The 22,315-nt window shown below is 25.2% G+C and overlaps 1 protein-coding gene across 2 annotated transcripts in view; it reads left to right on the top strand.

The window, feature by feature from the left end:
- Nucleotides 1-22,315, top strand: part of LOC117179988 (cyclic AMP-dependent transcription factor ATF-6 alpha) — a 66,377-nt gene that overhangs the window by 11,883 nt on the left and 32,179 nt on the right. The window contains exons 1-3 of one of the 2 annotated variants that reach the window (XM_033372259.1): nucleotides 5,410-6,204; nucleotides 15,711-15,923; nucleotides 18,960-19,153. In XM_033372259.1, coding sequence (XP_033228150.1) covers nucleotides 6,135-6,204; nucleotides 15,711-15,923; nucleotides 18,960-19,153 — 477 coding nt within the window. In that variant the 5' untranslated portion in view covers nucleotides 5,410-6,134. Of the gene's footprint in view, nucleotides 1-5,409; nucleotides 6,205-15,710; nucleotides 15,924-18,959; nucleotides 19,154-22,315 lie in introns of those variants that run through there. The other variant, XM_033372258.1, reaches the window with a different exon arrangement.

Below are 22,315 nucleotides of genomic sequence, written 5' to 3'. Positions count from 1 at the left end.
AATTATTCTTTCTTGTGAAAAGTTCATAAACGGAATAAACAATATTTCAGATACAAATTTTAAAATATTTAATTTATTTTAATAGTTGAATACTGAAGCAAAGAAGATTAATTTCAAATTAAGCAGTTGCATTTTTATAAAAGAAAAATAAAATTTCTACTTAAACATACGAAATTTTAACTCCAAAACACAAATTATCAAAAAAAGTATTTATATTTTCGCCCAAAAAAGATTTTAGTTTCCCTTTTTAACATCAAAATATTAGTTTTAAGCAAGAAGTATAAATTTTCTACGAATCTACTTGAATTTTTTACCCAAAAATACGAATTTTCAACCAATCATTTACATTTTTATCCAAAACTGGTGCAATTTATACTAAAATAGATATAGACTCATTTTCTAAAAAGATTTGAATTTTCAAACAAACAAAATTTCAGTCGACTTTTCAGGAACAACAGATATATTTTAAACAAAAAAATAAATTTTCCGAGAAATATTTGTGTTTTTAACCAAAAAGTATGACTCATGAAGAAAAATGTTCAATTTTCAAACAAGAATTTGGATTTTTCTCGAAGAAAGATGCCATTTCTACTAAAAGAAATGAATTTTTAAATTAAAAAGAACAATTTTAATGCATTTTTATAAAAGAAAGATGAAATCTCTTTTTTTTAATCAAAAGACAAATTTCAAAAAAAAATAGCTGAATTTTCATTCAAAAATATTTCAGATGGCTTTTCAGCATTAAATTGTGACTTTTAAACACGAAGTAAATTTACTACGAAAATACTTGAAATTTAAACCCAAAAACAAAATTTTAACAAAATAATTAAATTTTCAACCAAACAGTTGCATTTTTATAAAAGAAAGATCAAATTTCTTCTAAAACAGATAAATTTTTAAATGAAAAAGGCATTTTTTTAAAGTTCAATTTTGATTCGAAAAAGATTTCTTCTTCTAAAACAAATTAAAATTTAAAACAAAACACCAAATTTCCCCCAAAAATGAGTCTTAAACAATAAGTCAATATTGTACCAAAAGTTGCATTTTAATCAAAAAAGTGCAATTTCTACTAAAATAAATGAATTTTCAACCAAAAATATTTAAGTTGTCTTATCAACACAAAAACAGAGTACTTCTTCATATAGTCGTGATACTTACAGAGAAGGTAGTTTGATTTTTGTTATAGTTGTTTGTTTTATTTGCATATTTCAAAAAAAAAAAAAATCACGTAAATGAACAAAAGACCATCCCTCTAACGTAGCAAATTGTACAAAATTCCCTTTCCATCTCTTGAGCTGTTACGTAATTTAAATACGGTCCCTTAAGTGATTACGTAAAAACCCGGGTGCTTTATTTTTTCGATTTTATAACTCTAGAAAAAACTTTAAAAATGCTCCTATTTTTCCACTCAAATCGTAAATTGATGCCTGTATAATCAAGATAAAGAGCAATAAGAAAAAAGCATCTAAATTAGTGACTATTGTAGGCTTGTGAATATGTCAACTGGTTCACCTTCACTTTTCTTGATAGTAATAAAAGTTTAAGAAGGAAAAAACATGCAGACGATAAATATTTGAGACATGTCAATGCTGTGTAATTATTTACTGATAAAAAAGCCAATTCTTTTCATGGTTCCAAAAACCGCATTCTTGAAAAACTGTTCTACATTTTATGTTTGAACAGTTCTTTTTTTCATCAACACTTTATTGGCCTATTTCATGTATTGAAGTGTTTAATTTGTTCCGAGGCCTCACAATTTGAATTGAAAGCAACCGAATTTGAATATACGAACAAATTTGATCAGGATTTCAAAGTATAATTTTATTTTTAAAATGCACGAGTTTCGTGACTTTCAAGCTTTCAGGCCTCGGACTCACTTCAGAGATAAAAAATAGTGTAGAGTGTCATAAATTTCAAAAATAGGGTCAAAATAGTGTGATAAGATTTTTTCTAGTACTAAACTTATATGTAGTCCGAATTTAAAAGTGTATAGTCCGTACTCAAAAAGTGTGATATGGAAAATTGTCTTTATTTTTTAAGCAGAATTAAAAGTGATCTTAAATTTTTATTTCAAAAATAAAATTTTTGGTTGAGATTTCATCTTTTTGGTTAAAAATTTTAGTATTTGGTTCAAAACTCAATTATTTTGTTGTGAATTGAACAGTTTTTTTCTAATTTGTCTTTTTGGCATGAAAATTCAACAATTTGATGCATATTTTTTCTTCTTAACCAACATTTTTTCGTTACAAATGCAACTATTTTGTTTAAAATTCACCTTATGTAGAAAATTCACCGTTTTTAGTTCAAATGATACTGTTTCGTTAAAAATTAATCTGTTTTATTTAAAGATTCAAGTATTTGGTTGAAAATTCGGTTTTGTTGGTTAAATCAAACTATTTTTTATTTTTAATTTAAAACTTTTTTGTTGAAATAGCAACTATTAAATTTTTTGTTTAATTCAACTCTTTGGCTGAAATTTGAATTACTTCATAAAAATTATTTTTGTTCTTGTTGAAGGTTCATATTTTTAGTACATAATGCATATCTTTAAATAAAAATCTAACTATTTCAACTATTCAATCTTTAACTTTAAAATATATCAATTGTTTAATTTTGAACAGATTAGGAACCATATTATAAAGTCAACAAAAGAATGTAACAAGAAAAAAAGTATTTAGAATGAAAATTATTTTCAATTGCATAATACATGTGATACGAAATTTCTGATATTTCAAGTGATTGGATAGATTTTTCTTCTAAAAATTTGTAATCCGTTTTATAATATATATTAAAATATTAACTATTACATTTTTTCTTGAAAATTTATCTTTTTAGATTGAAGATTTATTTTTTAACTAGAAATTTAACTGTTTCGTACAAAATTAAAGTATTTTATTAAACATTCGTTAATATCACTGAAAAGTAATCCTCTGAATTGAAAATTTAACTACTTCATTATTTGTTAAAAAATTATCTATTTTAGTTTAATAATAAGTTATTTGGTTAAAAATGTGCCTTTTTGAAAATTCGTCTTTCCCGGCACAAAGTAAATCTTTTTTGTTGAAAAATAATGTTTTATGTTAACAAAATAAGCTATTTGGTTAAAAATATAACTGTTTTGCAGAAAGCTCATCTTTTTTGATTAAAAATAAAACTATTTATTTGAAAATTAATCTGTTCTAGTTGAAGATCCAATTTTTTTTTTTAATTCGTTTTTGTTGGTTAAAACCAATTGTTTTTTATTTTTCATTAAATGTTTTGAAAACCCAACTGATTGGTTGAAAATTAACTTTTTGTTTGAAAATAAATATTCTCGGATTGAAAATTTAACTGCTTTGTAAAAAATTCGTCTTTTTAGTGTGAAAATTTAACAATTTGGTAGAAAATCAAACTATTTCGTAAAAAATGAAACTGTTTTGTGGAAAATTCATTTATTTCGTTGAAAATTTAGTTTAGAAATGAACATTTAAACACTACATTTTCGTTAAAAAATGGTCTTTTTTAGTTTAGAAATTTAACTATTTCTTTGATACTCTGATAATTTCATAAAAATTAATTTTTTGGTCAATAATTCATCATATTAGTTTAAAATTAATTTTTTTTTCGAATAAAAATTAATTTTTCAAACTGTAAAAATAACTTTTGGTTGAAAATTCATCTGATTGGATGGAAATGAACTTTTTTGTTTAAAGTTTAACTCCTTAGTTGAAGGTTGCACAACTTTCTTAAAAGTTTATTTTTTTGTTAGTTAAAGATTCATAACTTTAGAGGAAAATTAGTTTTTTTATCTTGGAAATTCATCCATTCGGTTGAATTTGAAACTATTTTGTTTTTAGTTTAAAAATTCAACTATTCAGTTAAATAATTTTAAAAACGATAAAAATATAAACATTCATTGCTCAGACTACTTATTTGAAAATGTATGTTTTTTTGTCATGTATGTCATGTATTTTGTTTTTGATAGAAAATTAATCTTCTAGGCTGAAAATTCAACTATGTTTATAAAAATGTATGTATGCTGTGATTCTTTAAGATGGTGGTCATATTATTTTAGTCAGCTATAATTAAATACTGAAGTACTTTTGAAGGCTTGATAGTTAATTCCATATTCAATTATTCAAAATTTATTTCTAAGCGAATTCCATACATGTCAATTTTAACTTATGAATAATTTTTGATACAGTTTAAATTTGATAAAAAGCGAATTTTCTTTTTGTAATAAATTTGAAAGTTTAGTAAAGTTATCAAGTTTTTTCATTGTTTAAAATGTTACAATTTAAAGCAATTTCTAAAATTTCACTGGTTTCGAAAACGGTTTTTTTGCAGCATCAAAGAATGAAAAACTATAATATAATATGTATTTTCAGTAGAATTTTACTAAATAAAATAAATTTTTTTTCTAACACTAGTTTTTGAATATTACTATTATTATTTAGAAAAGTAAGGCATAGCCCAGAAAAACTGGACAAGCCCTGACAAGTTTGCCCTAACTAAGGTAAAAATCTGCAAAAGCGTTACATGTCATATATGGCCCTTGCCAGTTTACCCGACCAGGGCCGCACCAAAACCAGGGAAGACTGGTCAGTGCTTTACCAGGCCCACGTTTATATTTCTACACGGGTAGCGAAGAAGTTGAAAAATATTTGTCTAGAATAACTGGAAGAAAATAGTGTATTTAGTGTCATTTTTTTCATAATAGTAGTAAAACAGTTTCATCAGTCAAAATAAAATTGTAATAGTATTAATAGTGTGTTACGTCCGAGTTCTCAAATTTAAAAATTGCTAAAAATGTTGTTTTTTAAGATTCGAGCATCCTTAAAAATACTAACAGAATTTCTTTTAACTTTTTTGCCGACATTATCGAATTGCTCTCAGACTTCGGGGAGTAATAAAATATTTTATAGAGCAGATCTAGTATTCTGGCTTAATAGAATAGTCGGGAATTTCGTTACGCTAAAATAATAAAATTAATGATTGTTCCTCTATTTATATCCCGCGATGGCCATGTAACTTTGATAAGACTTTTTACCGCAGCAGCATGTTAGCCAATTTCGGATAAGCGCATCCGTTACGATACGCCGTAAAAGTTTTTTTTTTTTTTTTTTATCAAAATGTTACACAACCGAATTACGGTAAAGCAAAGAGAATACAATTTGAGGTAGGAGAATCCGCATTATTTTATTTAGTGGCTGCCTAAAGCCTAAAGAATGAAGGCTCTTCAGGAACAAGCTATAGTCAAGGAATCAAATGCACTGTAGTCTTTTTTACAGTTTAACGTGAACCCCACTCTCCTCAAGTCAAGTCGGTGTCGTTGCCTCTTACAATTCACCATGCTCTTTCCTTACCGGTGAACTTCATAGTTCATTCCTTCAACAACTGTGAGTCACGACGGATTTTGGCTCCTCCGACCAAAAGCCGGTTCCCCATGTTTAACCAATTTTATTTTAATTTTCAAATTATTACGTGAAAATCTCTTTCCTAAAGAGAGTTAGTTGACTTGTTCTACTTTCGGCAATACAATTTGCATAGTTATCAAAACTAGAACAACAGACACCTGCAGAATGTTCACAAGTGTTTTCTACCCTTTCCGGAAACAGGAAATATTTTGACACGCACTGTGCCCACAATTAAAAAAGTTTTCAAAGACAAAAATATACTTATTTGACGACTCTTCACACATGAGGACATTTGGATATGAACTGGGGCCGAATTGCAGATGATATTGTTGTGCAGAATTGACTGGATATTTGTGAAACAGGGCGGGAAATAAAACAAGATTTAATAAATTAGAGCAATTTACTCGAGACTGGTCTCGTTTTTTGGAACTATTTACCTAATTTATTCAGATGTAACTGAGCTATTCTGATAAGTGCCAAACAGAGACTGTTTACTTGGTACGTTTCGAAATCTCCGTTTATTCAGGTGATGCGGGATTTTTAATGAAAAGAAGAGTCACGATGTTTGTTCCCGTATTTTTTTTTTTTTTTAGTAGTGAAAAACACGTGCAAGGAATAAGATGTGATGTGCCAGATTTAATATGTTAGAGACTTGTTTTTTATTTCGTTGGATTTTACCAGTTTTTGCAAGTTTGTGAAAGTGAGGAGTTTTCTACTATCAGGAAGAGGGATGACAAGATGAAGGACATGTCTGATCAGTCTGATCACTGTATCCTTAATATGATGGACTTTGAAAGTTGGCCTTTAGGTAAATTTTTTCGATTTATTTTCAGAAATAATCTTCTCTTCTTCAATTTGGCAGAAACAATTTATCTTATTCAGTGATTGTTTCAAGAATCTGTCAAATCACTTTAGGGGAAAAGCGAACAGTTTTTAACTTGAAAAGTAAAAAGATTTGAAATTAAATGCTAGATTTTAGAAAAACTGGGACGCACAAGTATCTGCGATAAAATATAAAGGTAGATTAGGCAAAACGAGTTTATGAAGGTGAAACGGTAATAATAAAAAATATGCAAATATTGTTTGAACAATCTTCTTTTAAACTTCTTCGGAACATTCATGAACTTCAATAATTTCCTGAACTTTGTTACTTTCCATCTGTTTTGCACTTAATCAAGAATATCTCAAAATTCATTCAAAATTAGCAATCATTCATAGGAAGTGAAGTTTTGCCAGATTTTAAAATGACGTTCTTTTATTATTGTTTTAACTTTAAATTTTCTGAACCGCATTTCCCAGCCGTGTCTTATCCTGTTCCCAGGGGTTGAATGTGTTTCCTAATCTCAGAATTCTTTACAGATAAGGGACCGTCCATAAATTACTTTACCATTTTGAAGGGGTGGGGGGAGGTCCCACCACAACAGCTACGGTTGGTAACAAGGGTAGGTGGGAGGTTCAGTGGAAGTAACGCTAAGAACTCAGCAAACATTTAGTACGTTTCCTGATGATAAATTTAAATAAAGTTTGTAAATTTTGCGAAAGAAAAAAAGCAATAAAACAATGAGTTGCCTTGCAACGGCATATTAATATTAACTTAATAAGATTGAAAATCACTTTCATATCTCAGACTTCACACTTTTTCTCTTATTCCTCTCTTTTTCCCTTTTTTAAGAATTCTTCTTCTGCCCCCTATTTTCACGAAACTTCCCCCTTTTTTTGGTTAAAAAGTCTACTGTTACATTTTTGGTTCGGAATTCAGTAGGTTTAATTAAAAGTTGTAATGGTTGACAATTTAATTATTTTAGTGAAAACACAAATATTTTGTTAAAAAGATGTATTTTTTGGTCAAAAATGTAACTGCTTGATTGAAGTTGAACTACTTTGTTAGAAATTCATTTTTTTAAATTCATATCTGACTGAAAATATCTTTCATTTTTAAAAAATTAATATTCTTGGTTAAAAAATCATCTTGTAGGTTGGATTTTGAACTCTTGTTGGAAATTCTTTTTTTTAGGATTCATATTTTTAGTTGAAAATGTATCACTTTCGTTGAAAATTTAACTATTTGATTGAAAATTAGTATTTTTTAGTTTGTTTGGTTGAGAATTAATTTTTTTAACTGAAAATGTATGTGATGATTTGTGGTGAAAAATTGATATTTTTAATTGAAAATTGGGTACAAATTCTTAATTTTTGATAGAAAATTAATCTTTTTCCTTGAATTTTTTTGTTTAAAATATAATGTTTTTTTCTGAATATTTAACCATTCTATTTTTTGATAAAAATGCATGCTTTAGAAGTTTTTTCGCGGAGAACTCAAATATTAAGTGAAAAAATGCGTCTTTTTGTTCAAATTCAACTTAGCTGAAAATTCTTGTTTTTTTTAAAGATTAATGCTTTAAATTGCAAATTTGAAAATTTCATTTTAAGTTTAGATATATATATTTTTCAGTTGAAAATTTAAATATTTGGTTTAAAATCCATCTTTCTTGATTAAACTCATCTATTTGGTTGAGGGTTCAAATATTTTTTCACGATTTAAAAAAAAATTAATTCGCTTGTTTGAAAATTCGTCTTTTCGGATAGAAGATTAATTTTTTATGGCAGAAAAGTCATCTTTATTAGTTTATAATGAACCTTTTTTGTTAAAAGTTTAACTATCTTGTTGAAAATTCTTTTTGTCTTTGCTTAAAAGTTAAATCTTTTTATCTTTTTGGGTTGAAAGGTTATCTTTTTTGTAGGAAATATTTGTTGGATGAAAACTGAACTATTTTGTTGAGAGTACAATATTTTTCAACTTGAAATCTTAAGAATTTGAAGCGTTTCATATTGAATTTAATATGATATTTATTTTGTTTAAAAGAATATATTCCCCAAAATTGTTAATGTAGTTTTTGGACGGCCCCTAAGTTAGGATTAATTAAAAAACAAAAAATAAAAGCTCAAAGGAAATTGAAATTAAAACTTATTTTGTATCACATATAGAATCATTTTTAACTTATATTTAAAAACAGTTACTTTTTCGTTTTATAAAAATTAGATAGATTTTTCAACAATGTCTTTTATTGCGAAATTTGAAGCCAATTTGTGCAGTAGACGTAAAATTGTGAAAATCTATTTTGACAACACAAATTGTATTTAAATGAATAATCTAAAATATTTTAATGGGCGTGAGAGGGCGTGTACCGCCCTCAGTTCCAGAAATTCAGCGGGGTGCCCCGTTTATCAGGGCAAGGGAATTATCTAGAATCTAGATAAGTTTTTCTGAATAGGCACTAAATACTTAACAGATACAAATATATTTCTTTTCAAGAAAATAAATTTAGATCGAAAATCGGTTTTGAATTTTTTAAAGAAATAAAATAAATTATCAACAATAAGAAACCCGATAATAATTTACTCTCGAATTTTGCTTTGGAGATGAATTTTAAACGCACTTTTAAATTTGCCAATTCAGCAAACGTCTTGCTTCATCGAACTATCATATTGCTAAAGCGAAATTTAAGTATCAGAATATTTTATTTTTTTATGAGTTGAAAAATAAATGCTAACAAATTAAACACATATTTTAAATTATATTCTAGAATGACATCTTTTTCTAAATTATAATTTTTTTTAACACTTTAATCATTAATTATTATGATTCTTTTATGTAGGTGATAACACTTTAAATGATATATGTAATTACTAATTATAGTACATAAACTCATTAATTGCTACCTCGTGAAGGGATACATTGATTATGAGCTTCTAAAACAAATAAGAGGGCCTACGTGTGTCACACGTATCGTCAAATGAGTGCCTAATGAGATCCATTTTGTTGACAATCGAAATGAGGATCATTTGCCTTTTTAAAGAAACGAATTACGAATTAAAGTCGGTCATTCCAAACAGGTGCAGCGAGTATGATTGATAAGAGACTTTAATTTTAACTTTTGATAAAATGCATTTTGCCTCCTTATGAAATCAAAACAATTACGAAGCAGCAGTAAATTATGTTCATATTTATCGGTTTAGTCTAGTTAGTAATTTCTAATTATTTTAGATAACAAAAATCTTAGGTTGAAATATATATTCTGTGACCAAATATTTTAAAGTAAAGAATTCTAGTTTTAAATTACAATCAAATAGTTAGCATTTTATATTTATATAATATTTACGTTGTTGAGAGACAAAAAAATTATATTTTTGAATTTAAATATTTTTTGGAATTTATCTCTGGTGGATAATTTTTTACAAATAAGTACAAAAAACCTTTTGACAAGAATCTACAAATAAAAAAATAGAAACCCACCCTATCATTATCAATCCTATAATTTGAAGAAAGAATCAAAACATTTTTCAATTTTAACAATTATATCATCTTAATCAATTTTAAGCTAAAAACATTAATTTATAAATTAAAATTTGTTTTGAAATATTTTGAAATATTCTGGTAAAAATTTTGTTGAATAAATCGTTTAAAAATTTTCCAGTAATCTAATGAAAATCTTGTTATTTTCTTGGAACTCTTATTTTTCCTACAATTTTTGGAAAATCCTGTAAGGTTAAAAGGTTGCCTTGAAATCTTCCAGATAATTCTTTAAAATTTTGGATAAAAAAGTGTCATTTTTTTAAAACCATTCAAAATCTATATTTTATATATATAATATTTTGAAATCTTTTCAAGTTTTAAATTATTTTGTCATCTTCAAAACTTCTAAATATATCTTTAACTTCTTAGATTTTTTCCAGCTTAATAATTATTAACTTTTTATTCATTAATCAAATTTTATAAATCTTTTTATTTTCTTAAAACTTTTAATAATCCTTAGAAAGTTTCCAAATATTATCTTGAAACAATGTATATACAAGCCTTTTATGTAACACACTGTAAAGTCTTAATAAAATAATGATTTATTATATTATTTCAAACATAAATTTTAATAACTGATATAAGTATAATTTCGTAAAGTCCATCGTTTATATTTTTAATGCAACAGTGATGACTGTGTCACTTTATTGGAATTTATTTAAATTCACTTTAAGTTTGTATGAATTACGTTGAAACTTTTTCATTTCCCTTACATTTCTCCATATTCATTCGAGTTTTATTTAATTCGTTGGTTTTCTTCAATTCACTTTAATTCTGTTAAATTCACCCTGAATTCTATTGAATTCGCTCTAAATTCGTTTGGAATTCTCTTGAGATGCACGGAATTTTAATTAATTATATTTGGGATTTTTCGACATTTTGTTAATACATTTAAATTAATTTGGAATTCACCCTCAATTCTTATTCCCTTAGAATTCTGTCGAAGTCACTTGAATTTTTCTTAATTCATTCCAAATTTAATGAATTCAATCAAATTGTTTAGATTATCCGTCTTCAAATTACTCAAATCTGAATTAAATGGAATTTTTTACATTAAAATTATTTTGCTTCATTTACTTGAATTCTTTTAAATTCATCTTTAATTGGTATGAACTTTACCGAATTCTTTTGAATTCTTCTTCTAAATTTACTGTAATTTTCATTAGTGCAGTATTTTTTTTTGTAATTTTTTCCTAATTGATTCGGATCCATTTGGAATTCACATTAAATTCTGATTAATTGATCCGGAATTCTTTTAAATTCTTTTGTATTCTATTTTCATTGTCTTGAATAATTATTTTTAATTAATTTGCATTTAATCGAATTCTTGTAATTTGACTTGAATTTTATTTAATTCATTGGTCTTTAAAACAAATTAATTTACGTAAATTCTATTTTAAGTAAATTCAATTCATCAAAGCCGTGAATTCCCTTGAATTCTTCTGCATTGTTTTCTAAATTAATTTGTAGATTTTTACAGCATTATAAAAAAAAGATTAATAAAAACTCATACCAATTTTTGAATCATAGAAATTTATGCTTTATTGTTTCTTTTTTTACTTTTCGACAGCAACATACAAGAAAAAATTATCTATTTGTATTTAATTTTTTTTTAATTTTGTACATTTTTTTACAAAAAAGTATGTGTATTACAGTGTTGGGTAAGTTACTTTTTTTAGTAACTAGCTATAGTTACTAGGTAAAGTAACTTCAAGTTACCTAAAAAGTTCCTTGTCTCTTTTCATTAATTGTATAATTTAAGAATGATAATCTATAAAATAATATATTGTTTACCTAGGAGTCAAACAGTATTTTTAACAAAGTAGTTCAACTTTCAATCAAGTAATTACATTTTCCACTAAAAAAGATAAATTTTCAACAAAAGAATTAAATTCCCGATAGAAAAGTTAATTTTCAACAAAATAGTTTAACGTTCAACTAAAATTATGAATCAGATACATAATTTTTTTTAACGAAAGATTAGTTTTCAAAACCAAAAAGAAGACTTTTCGGCATTAGATTTTTATTTTTGAACTGAAAATATGGATTTCCAACAAAGATGGTAATTTTCAACTTAGTTCAATTTTTTGTAAAAAAAAATATTTTATTTGACTTTTCACGATTAAAATATGAATTTTTAAAGAAGAAATAAGTTTCTACAAAAAAATTGAATTTTCAATCCAAAGAGATGAATTTTTGACCCAAAATGATAGATTTTTAACAAAAATATTTAATTATCTACCAAGTAGGAGCATTTTTATCTGTGAAAGATGAAATTTTTACTAAAACAGATGAAATCTTTAATCAAAAAGACAAATTTTCAAAAAAAGTGCTTTCATTCAAAAAAAGATTCCAGCAGCACAATTATGAATATTAAATAAAATAATAAATAAAATTAAAATTAAAATAGAAAATAAACTCATGATTTGTTGCAAGCTGCAGGTTTTGCCTATGAATATTTCAAGAGTTCTTTTAATTGAGTCCAAATAATTTTACCTCATTTTTTAAAAAAGAAGTCTTCTTATTTAAATTTTCGTAAAAAAGAATGAATTTTAAAATTAATAATTTAAGAAAAGCATTTTTCTTAAATGATTTCTTTTCCTTTTTGGAAAAGGTAATAATCTAAATAAATTGGTTCAGAATCAACCACAAAAAAATGTACAGTTGTTTAAATGCTCTACTTTGCTGTAAAAATGTTTTCCGCCAGGGATCTTTGGAGGGAAATGAATTTGAAGATTCTAGGATGGAATTTGGTTGAGATAGGTTTTTAATAAGCCGGCCGGACGACCACATTGATCACTCGGAATAGTAAAACTCGAATTCACTTTCGGCCGGTGGGATGAGGCAGACCGGCTTCGACAAAGTTCATTGACTCAAAATTACTCGCCTCGTTTACGCCGACACACGGCCAACGTGAAACACCGTCAGCGCTAAAATTTTAGACACACCTTGGACAAGAAGTGCTTAATAATGCAGGAAACAAATCTGCTTGCGTTGTTACTTTCAGTTTGAAAATACAACAACTACAAACTGAAACCGTGTTTCGTTGTTGTTAAAAATATTTATTGTTCCCAATTTCCAAGGCTGCCTCGTAGGCATTTAAATATCTTTTACATTGTCACTTTTTTTAAGATAAAGTCAACATTCCTGGTGGAAAAATTTCTACAAAAAAATACAAAAACTAAAACCATATCTACAGGAATCTACAAATAATAAATACAATCAAATTCAACCAAAATAGTACAAATTCTTTATATTATTGGAACGAATTTTGTACTTTTTTGTATTTTATTGTTGTATTTTTTGTAACTTTTATTTCATAAAATAATTTACAACTACAAGCATCTACAGGAATTTACAGGTTTTGCAACCAAAAAAGTTGTTCTTCTTCGACCTGTTTACAAAATTCAACAAAAAAAAGTGTCACAAAACAGTTGAATTATTAGAAAACTGTACTTAAAATTATATTTTAAATACTGATAGTTTATTGTAGAAATGTTAATTTTTAAGCAAAAATATATATATATATATTTAAGATGATATATTTTTTTAAATATTAACAATATTTTATTTTTTATTTAAAATGAGAAGTTAAAAGTCAAATATTAAAATCTAAACAATTTTAAACTGAATTATTTGAAATAGAAATCCTTGAATCTTTAATATTTCACAGTGATGAATTTAAACTTTGAACTTTATAATTTAAATTGTTTCATTTAACAAATTTGTAATATGTTAGTAAAATTATTGAATTTTGATGCACAATTAACAGCTGAACAATTATCAATTTGGAAAAACTTTGAGTTCGTTGAAGAGATATTTACCAATTTTGAGAAGATCCAAACTGGAAAAGATTTCGAAATAAAATTTTAAAGCTTTTTAAGAATGTTTAAAGGTTTTAAGAATATCAAAAAATATCTTAAGCTTGATAGAAAAATTTAAAATTATTTTTTATTTTTAAAAATTAATTTTAAGAGCATATTTCGAACGATCAAAATGAAAATTGAACAATCAATAATTTGAAAAATATTCGAATAAGTTTAAAATATATTTAGAAGTTTGAAAATATTCCAAATTAATTTAAAATGTGATAAGATTTAAATCATTTAAAAAATAGTGGAGTAAAAATTCAAAAATATACCACTTTGTTTCAATTTATAATTTCTTTTTAATTCCTTAGAATTCTCTTGAATTTTTGTTATTTCCTTTGAATTTTTGTTTAATGTACCTAAAGTATTCTAAATTCCCTCAGTTCTACTCAATTCAGTGGATTTTTGTATTCTTTCAAACTCCCCTTGAATTCTTAGGCATCTCATCAAATTCTTTTGAATTCTGTTGAATTTTCCTCAAATAATTCATAATTTATTGATTTTCGTTAATTTTTTAATGTTTAATAATCTTAAATTCACTGTTAAATTCACCCTGAATTATATTTAATTCGCCTTGAATTCGTTTGGAATTCCCTTGAAATTCACTGAATTTTGTTTTTGGATTTCCATTTTTTCATTTCCTGAGTACTTTAATTCTTATGGCTTTTATCAGAATCTTATTCAATAATTCTATTTAATCACATTTCTCTACATTTAATCGAATTTTTTGGATATTAAAACTTTTCTTCCATTCACATTAATTATTTGAAATTCACCCTGATTTTTTTTTAACTCCCTTAAAGTCCACTGACTTAAATTAATATTCTTTTATTTATATTCTTGTTTTCAGTTCTTCCTCAAGACTTTTAAATTCACTTTAAATTGTTATATATTTAATGAGATTGTTATACATTAATTATCTTTGCTCTCATTTATCTCAATTCAATGGAATTTTTTGGATTTAAACAAATTGTTTCAATTCACTTGAATTTTTTTTAATTCATCTTGATAATCGAATCCTCTTGAATTCTCTTGAGTACTTCTAAATTCACTACAATTATACTGAAATTAAAGGAATAATTAGGATTTTTTGAGATTTTGAAACATTTATTTGAAATAATTTGGAATCCACCCTGAGTTCTTATTAATGTATCTTGAATTCCTTTAAATTCTTCAAAATTCTTTTGAACTTTTAAAATTTATCCTGATTTTTTTTTATTCGCTTGAATTCTTCTAAATTTGCTCAATTCTACTCAATTGAATGGATTTTTACCAATTAAGTTTTTTTTATTCGCTCTAAAGTCTTATAAAACTCGCTTTGAATTCTTAGGAATTTCATCAAATTCTTTTGAATCACGTTGAATTTTTCTGAATTTATTCCCAATTTATTGAATAATGCCTTTTTGAAAATATTTTTGAATTGTTTTTAATTCACTGGAATTTTCATGAATTTTATCGAATTCATTTCATTTGATTTGAATCTGGTTTAATTCATTGGCCTTGAAAAAATTGCAATTCACCTGAATTCTATTTAAATTAAATTGAATTCAAGTCGATCGAAATTTTTTTATTTTTCAAATGTTCAATTCACTCAAATTCTTATGAATTTCATAAAAGTCTGTTGAATTTCCTTGAATTAATTTTAATTTACTCAAATATTTACTGAAATTAATAGTATTTTTTTTATTTTGTTCCAATAATGGGAATTCATTCGAACTTGGAATTATTATGATTTTCTTCGAATTCTTTTAGATTACGTTAAATTCTAAAAAATATTAGTCACATTATTAATCCATGTTGGTCAGTTTTTGAGTCAGAAATGAGTCAATTTTTCGGTTTAAATTGGTCAATTTTTTCAAATAAATTAGCCCATAATTACACAAAATAATTTCATTGAAAAGATTGAAATTGAAAATTTACATATTTAAAAGGGGAATTTTAAAATATAATAATTAATATGAATTAATTGATAATTTAACAATAATAAATTTTGTGCGTTTATATTAAGCAGTTTAATCGTTTTTGAAACCCTTAGATCTTGACTTCAGGATGCATTTTTTACACGGAAACCTTTTTTTTTCCTTTTTTCAGATGATGAGTTCCAGGAAGATTTTATTCAAGATCTCAGTTCTAAATTGGACATCCCGCTTCTTTTGGGAGGCGAGGGATCTCCGATTTACGACGAAAGTCCTGATGATATAATGAAGAATGCCACGGAATCCCCTTCGTCATACCACACAGATGACTTGGACATGAACTTTATGCCCATGGATTTGGACGTTTTCCAAAATATTTGTTCCGATGGTGAGTTAATTTTAATTTAAACTGAGAATTTATTCAATTTTTCGGAAATTTTGAAATTTTCTGTCCACTTTTCACTTGGAGTGAGTTAATATCAATTTAAATTGAGCAAAAGTGACGTAATAATTATTTAAACCTAAAAAATTGTTATTTGCTTCCGTCTCCTGTACAAGATAGCAGTTTTATTTAAATTAATTTTTTTTTAATCGGGAAAAGATAAAAAATAATTCACGTAAGACAATACAATGCGTTTTTAAGAATGACTCTTGTTTAGGTTCACTTATTATTTATTCATAACTTAAAAGTTAAAGCAATACTAAATATTTCAGGAAAAAGCAACTTTCCAACATTAATCTAAGAAAAGTAGTTGTAAACAATAAGCAATTGTTTAAGTAAGCTTGTTTGTTAATTTGCATCAATTATTACCTCACTAACTAAAAAGTGGACTAAAAGTTTAAGAGTTCAGAATAAACCCTCAACTTTTTAGCACTTATCTAAAAGAAGATATTTATAAACAGTGATAAATTGTTTGAACAACTGGGTTTGTTAACTTGCATTATTTATTATTTTACTGAGTAAAAAGTAGGTAAAAAGTTGAAGATTTCGGAAATAAATGCAACTATCGAGCATTAATAAAGAAGAAGATAATTATAAACAATAATAATTTGTTTTAATAATTATTTTTGCTAAATTTAATTAATTATTAACTCACTTCAAGTGAAAAACGCACAAATAGTTTGAAAATTTAAGAAGAAAACGCTACGTTCTAGTATTATTCAAATTGAGTGTTATAAGCAATAAATAATCAATTGTTCTTAAAATTAATTTTGTTAACTTTAGTTCACGCTAATTGAAAATTGGACAAAAAGCAAAAATGAAAAAAAACGCGACTTTCTAATTCTATTCTAAGAGAAAATTGCTGAAAACAATCATAAATTGTTAAAACAATTTATGTAAACATGTAGTTGTCAGTATACATTATTATTTGATGTATTAGAAATGATTTGTATTTTTAAAACGCAAAAAAATCGTATTAAGCCTCGAAAACTCGCAAAACCTATTTTTTCACTTATGGGTTTCTTTGGTATCCTATAAAATGGACTGATGGGGGTGATATTAAAAAAGTCATATTTAATTTACCCTGGATTCTTATTAATTTACCCTTAATTGTTTTTAATTTTTTAAATTTACCTAATTCTTCTAAATTCAATCAATAGTTTTTTATGTTTGAATTTTTTAAAGTTTTTATTCAATTGATCCTGAAATCTTTTAACCTCGCCTTGAATTTTTAGGAATTTCACCAACTTATTTTGAATTTCCTTGAATTTTTTTTATTATATTTCAAATTAACTGATTTCAAAGGATTTTAAATATTTTAGGGAATTTAAAAGAATTCCTAGGATTTTAAAATTATTTTTATTAATTCGAAGGGATTTGAAAGCACTTGAAATAATTTAGAAAAAAGAATTTGATAGAATTTCCGAATATACCGAATGATTTTATAGGGCCTATGTATAACGTTTTATAAGATAAGCTATTATAAGGTAAGCTATTTCGTAGGGTTTCAAAAAATTGATTTGTTTTTAATTCACCCTGAATTCTTATTAATTTATTCTAAATTCTTTAAAATTCTTTTCATTTTTTTTTCAATTACTTGAATTTTTATAAATTTAACGGATTTTTTGCAATTGTTAAAAGTTTCTATTCAATTGATTCTTGGGGTCAATGAAGTAGATAAAATGGTCAAAGAATTTATAACATTTTAAGTTTTTTTTTCAAATTCCTTGGCAGTTTCAAAAGCTTTAAAAAATTTCAAGTGATTACAAAAGACTTGAAGGAATTTGAGACATTTTAGGTTATTTTAAAAGATTACTAAGTAATTTCTAATTGATTTCAGTAATTTCATGGGATTTCAACGTATTTGAAATATTTTAGGATATTTAAAAATATTCTCAGAATTTGTTGTTTATTTCAATAGTTTTAAAGAGATTTTAAAGACGAAAATATTTTATGGTATTTTAAAATATTTCAAGACATTTTCAAGAGATTGCCAAGAGTCTTAATAATTTTAAGGCATTAACAAATTTTTAATAATTTGAAATAATATTGTATTATAATCTTAATATTTTGTTCAGTATTTCTGGAAATATTATCAAATTTCATAGAACTTGGCAGGATATTATAATAATTTAATGAATTGAAAAGTATGTATTCACAAGAAGTGAGGGACTTTGTAGAGTTTCAAAGATTTCGAGAGATTTTCAAATATTTTTTGCAACTAATTTGGAAGTCGGCCTGAATTCTTATTAATCTATTCCAAATTCTTTTAAATTGTTTTGTTTAATTCATCTTGAAGTATTTAAAACTTATTTTAAACTCTTAGTCGATTCAATTAATTTTATTCATATTTTTGAATTGTTTGGATTTACTTAATAGTTTTTTAAATTTAGTTTTTATGATACTCGTCGAACTTTCCTTATCTCCATTAACTTTCTCTAAATTCACTCAATATTTTTGTAATCAATGGAATTTGTTCGATTTTTAAAATTATTTCTAATTCATTTGAATTCTTTTGAATTTAACTAGAATAGTTTTATAGTAATTAGTCCCTTCTTTGGTGAGAAATTAGTAAGGATTTGAAGAGATTAAAGTTTTTTTTTGGAATTCAACCTGAATTTTTTTAATTCTTTTGAATTCCTTTCATTTTTTCTAAGCACATTTCAAATTTACTAAAATTCAATGAAGTTTTTTCATATTTAAAAAAAAAATTCAAATTAATTTGAATTATTTAAAATTGAAATTGAAGTTTTTTGAAATCTTATGAATTTATCCTGAATTTGTTAACCTATGAGCGTGACGAAAAGTACCCTTTGGTTCCTATACTTTATCACATAAAGATTGTGAGGCTTGCAGTTGTAAAGTTTTATCAAGCTTCAGTTTGAAACCAGATAAAAAAATTTAACTGTATAGTTAAATTTAAATTCAAATACTGAAAGAAAAGTTTAAACTGATCTTGATTTAAATCTTTTTAAATTGCAGGCTTAGATCCCCTCTCTTCAGAATCTGATTTCCTAAATGAAATCACAGAAGGCATTAAAATCGAAAAAAATATCAAAATGGAGCCTCAAAGTCCAAGATCTTCGTTACCTCTTTCTCCTAGCCCTAGTCACTCTGAGAGTAGTGGACTCGAATGGCATAATGATGCTTCTTCGACTACATCTAGTGATGGAAAGGTAAAAAGTTGTTTTAAATCTGTTGAATTTTTCAATTAAAACAAATTATATAATTTTAGTAATGAGGAAAAATTATTTTAACATTATCTCCTAATAACGGAAGGTTTTATTTTATGTTTACTCTCTTCTAAAATAATAAAAGCTTCTAATTGAGGTGAGGCCTTGGAAGAGATAAGGTTGTATCAACAAAAATCTGTTTTTCTGAAATCTTTGTTTAGATTGTGAGCATATGATGATATGCTTTGTTATACGACATAGTTTCTTCCATGGCATATAATATTTTGAAATAAAAACAATAATCCGTAGGTAGAAACATCCCACAATTCTATAAATATAATTCTGGATAGAAATAATTTTTGTTGATTCACCCAGTGGTGTAGTCGAGGCCTGGCGGGGACTGGCGCCGCCAGGGCTCTTTTTTTTTTGAAGACCTGGCAGCGCCAATTCACTTTCTTGTTATACGGAAATTTTTCCAGTTGTGTGCGATTTATAAACTACGTTACCTATTTTGGACTTTTTTTTTATCTCCTTACTCCTCTGAAAGCAAAAAGGACAAGTTTTCCAAAAAGTAGTTAAAGATTAGGACCAAAAAAGTGAAATTTTCAAACCAAAAAGACGACTTTTTGCGTCGATGGTTGAATTATTAAGAAAAAAGTTACTTTTCAACCAAGAAGTATGACCTTTCTACAGTAAAGAATAAAGTTTTAATCCAAAAGGATGCATTTTTAACGACATAGTTGAATTTTCAACAAAAAATAACGGCTTTAACAAAATAATTTAATTTTCCAAAAATAATTATATTTTTAACAAGAAAAAAGTTTAATCTTTAGCATAAAAATTAAAATTTGAAATTCAGCCAAATATTTGAATTTTGAAGACAAAAAAGCATATTTTTAGAATATAATTGAACAGTTAAACTTTCAACAAACAAGAATTTTCAGAGAAAAATTTCGATATAAAAAATAACTTTGAAAATAGAAAAATGAATTTTCAACAAAATTGTTAGATTCTCAACCAAAAAGATTAATATTCTATCTAAAAAGATCAATTTTCCACTTAAGAATGTTTTAACCAAGTATGTAATATTTAAATTTTGACATAACAAACATTTTTTTTTAACAAAGTTGTTAAATTTTCAAACAAAAAGATTAATTTTCGACCTGGAAGATTAATTTTTTGTCAAAAAATATTAATTTTGAACAAAATAATGCATTTTCAACAAAATTATTTAATTTTTCAGTCAAAAAGATTAATCATCAACAAATAAAAACTCCGATATAAAAAATAACTTTGAACAAAGAAAAATGAATTTTCAACAAAATTGTTAAATTCTCAACCAAAAAGATGAATTTTCGACCAAGAACATTAATATTCTATAAAAAAAGATTAATTTTCAACTTAAAGATGTTTTAACCAAATAGGGAATATTAAAATTTTCAGATAACAAAAAATTTTTCAACAAAGTTGTTAAATCTTCAAACAAAAAGATTAATTTTCGACCTAGAAGATTAATTTTCTCTCAAAAAATACTAATTTTGAACAAAATAATGCATTTTCATCAAAATTATTTAATTTTTAAGTCAAAAAAGACAAATGATCCACAAAAAAGTTGAATTTTAAATCAAATAGTTTTATTTCCTACCAGATTGTTAAATTTTCAATGAAAAAAAATGAATTTTCTACAAAACAGTCGATTTTTTTACATTAAAATTCATTTGACAGCAAATAGCTGAATTTTTAACTACAATTATAAACCTTTAATTTAAAAAATAATCGATTTTTCATAAAAAAAAAAGATAAATTGTCAACGAGGCGCTTAACTTAAATTTAAATTAAATTAAATTAATTTAAATTTCTACCAAGAAAGATGAATTTTCGAAAAAAATGTTGAACTTTCCACTAAAAAAGACAAATTTTTAACCAAATGGTTAATTTTTTAACTGAAAAATATAAATTTTCAACCAAAAAAGATACACTTTTAAACAAAAACGAGATAGTTAAATTGTCAGTTTAGAACATTTATTTTCACCCAAACATATCATGAATTTTCATCAAAATCGTTAAATTTTCAGCCAAAGAGATGAGCCTTCAACTAAAAAAGATTAATTTTTAACAAAGTAGTTTAATTTTTTATATAAAAGAGATTACTTTCTTAACAATGTAGTTGCAAAATAAAACAAAATAATTCAATTTTAAAACAAATAACATAATTTTTAACCAAACGAGATAAATTCTTAACCGAAAATGTAATAGTAGCATTTAAAATGTTTTTAAATCACTTTTACCCAGAAATATAATCGTCATGTTATTTTCTTGAACTAAAAGAATGATTTTTTAACAAAGCTGTTGAATTTTTTTATGGAAAAAATGACTTTTTTTAACAATACAGTTGCAATTTTAACAAAATAATGAAATTTTCAACCAAAAAAAGATACATTTTTGCGAAGCATGTTGATATTTCAACCATCCACTGCATTTTAAATCAAAAAAGGATAAATTTTCAACCTATAAGATTAAATTTCTACCAAGAAAGACGAATTTTCAACCAAATACATGCATTTTCGACGAAAAAGTTCAACTATCAACTAAAAAAGGTAAATTTTTAATCAAATGGTTAATTTTTTAACTGAAAAAGATACATTTTCAACCAAAAACGAGATCTTTAAATTGTCAGTTTAAAATTTTTTTTTTCAACCATATATGAAATTAATTTTCATGAAAATAGTAAAATTTTCAAGCAAAGAGTGGAATCTTCAACTAGAAAATCGAATTTTTAACAAAATAGCTGAATTTTCAACAAAAGATTAAATTTTCAACCAAATAATATAATTTGCAACCCGACGAGATGAATTCTGAACCAGAAATGTAGTAGTAGCCTTTTTAATAAAGAAAATGAACCTTTACCTAAAAATATAATTAGAATTTCTTTTTTGGTTTAAGTTTTTTATATTATTTAAGTTCGTAACATTATTTTCTTTAAAAAAAAAATACATTTTTAAGAAAGTATTTGAATTTTTTGTGAAAAAAGATGAATTTTTAACAATATAGGTTCAATTTCAGGAAAATAATTAAATTTTCATCCAAATAATAGAATTTTCAACTAAACGAGATGAATTCTGAACCAAAAATGTAACTTTTACGCAAAAATACTTCAGTTTTTAG

Source organism: Belonocnema kinseyi, chromosome 9, assembly GCF_010883055.1.
Source record: "Belonocnema kinseyi isolate 2016_QV_RU_SX_M_011 chromosome 9, B_treatae_v1, whole genome shotgun sequence".
Taxonomy (NCBI): Eukaryota; Metazoa; Arthropoda; class Insecta; order Hymenoptera; family Cynipidae; genus Belonocnema; species Belonocnema kinseyi.
This window is presented reverse-complemented; position numbering and strand designations above follow the sequence as displayed.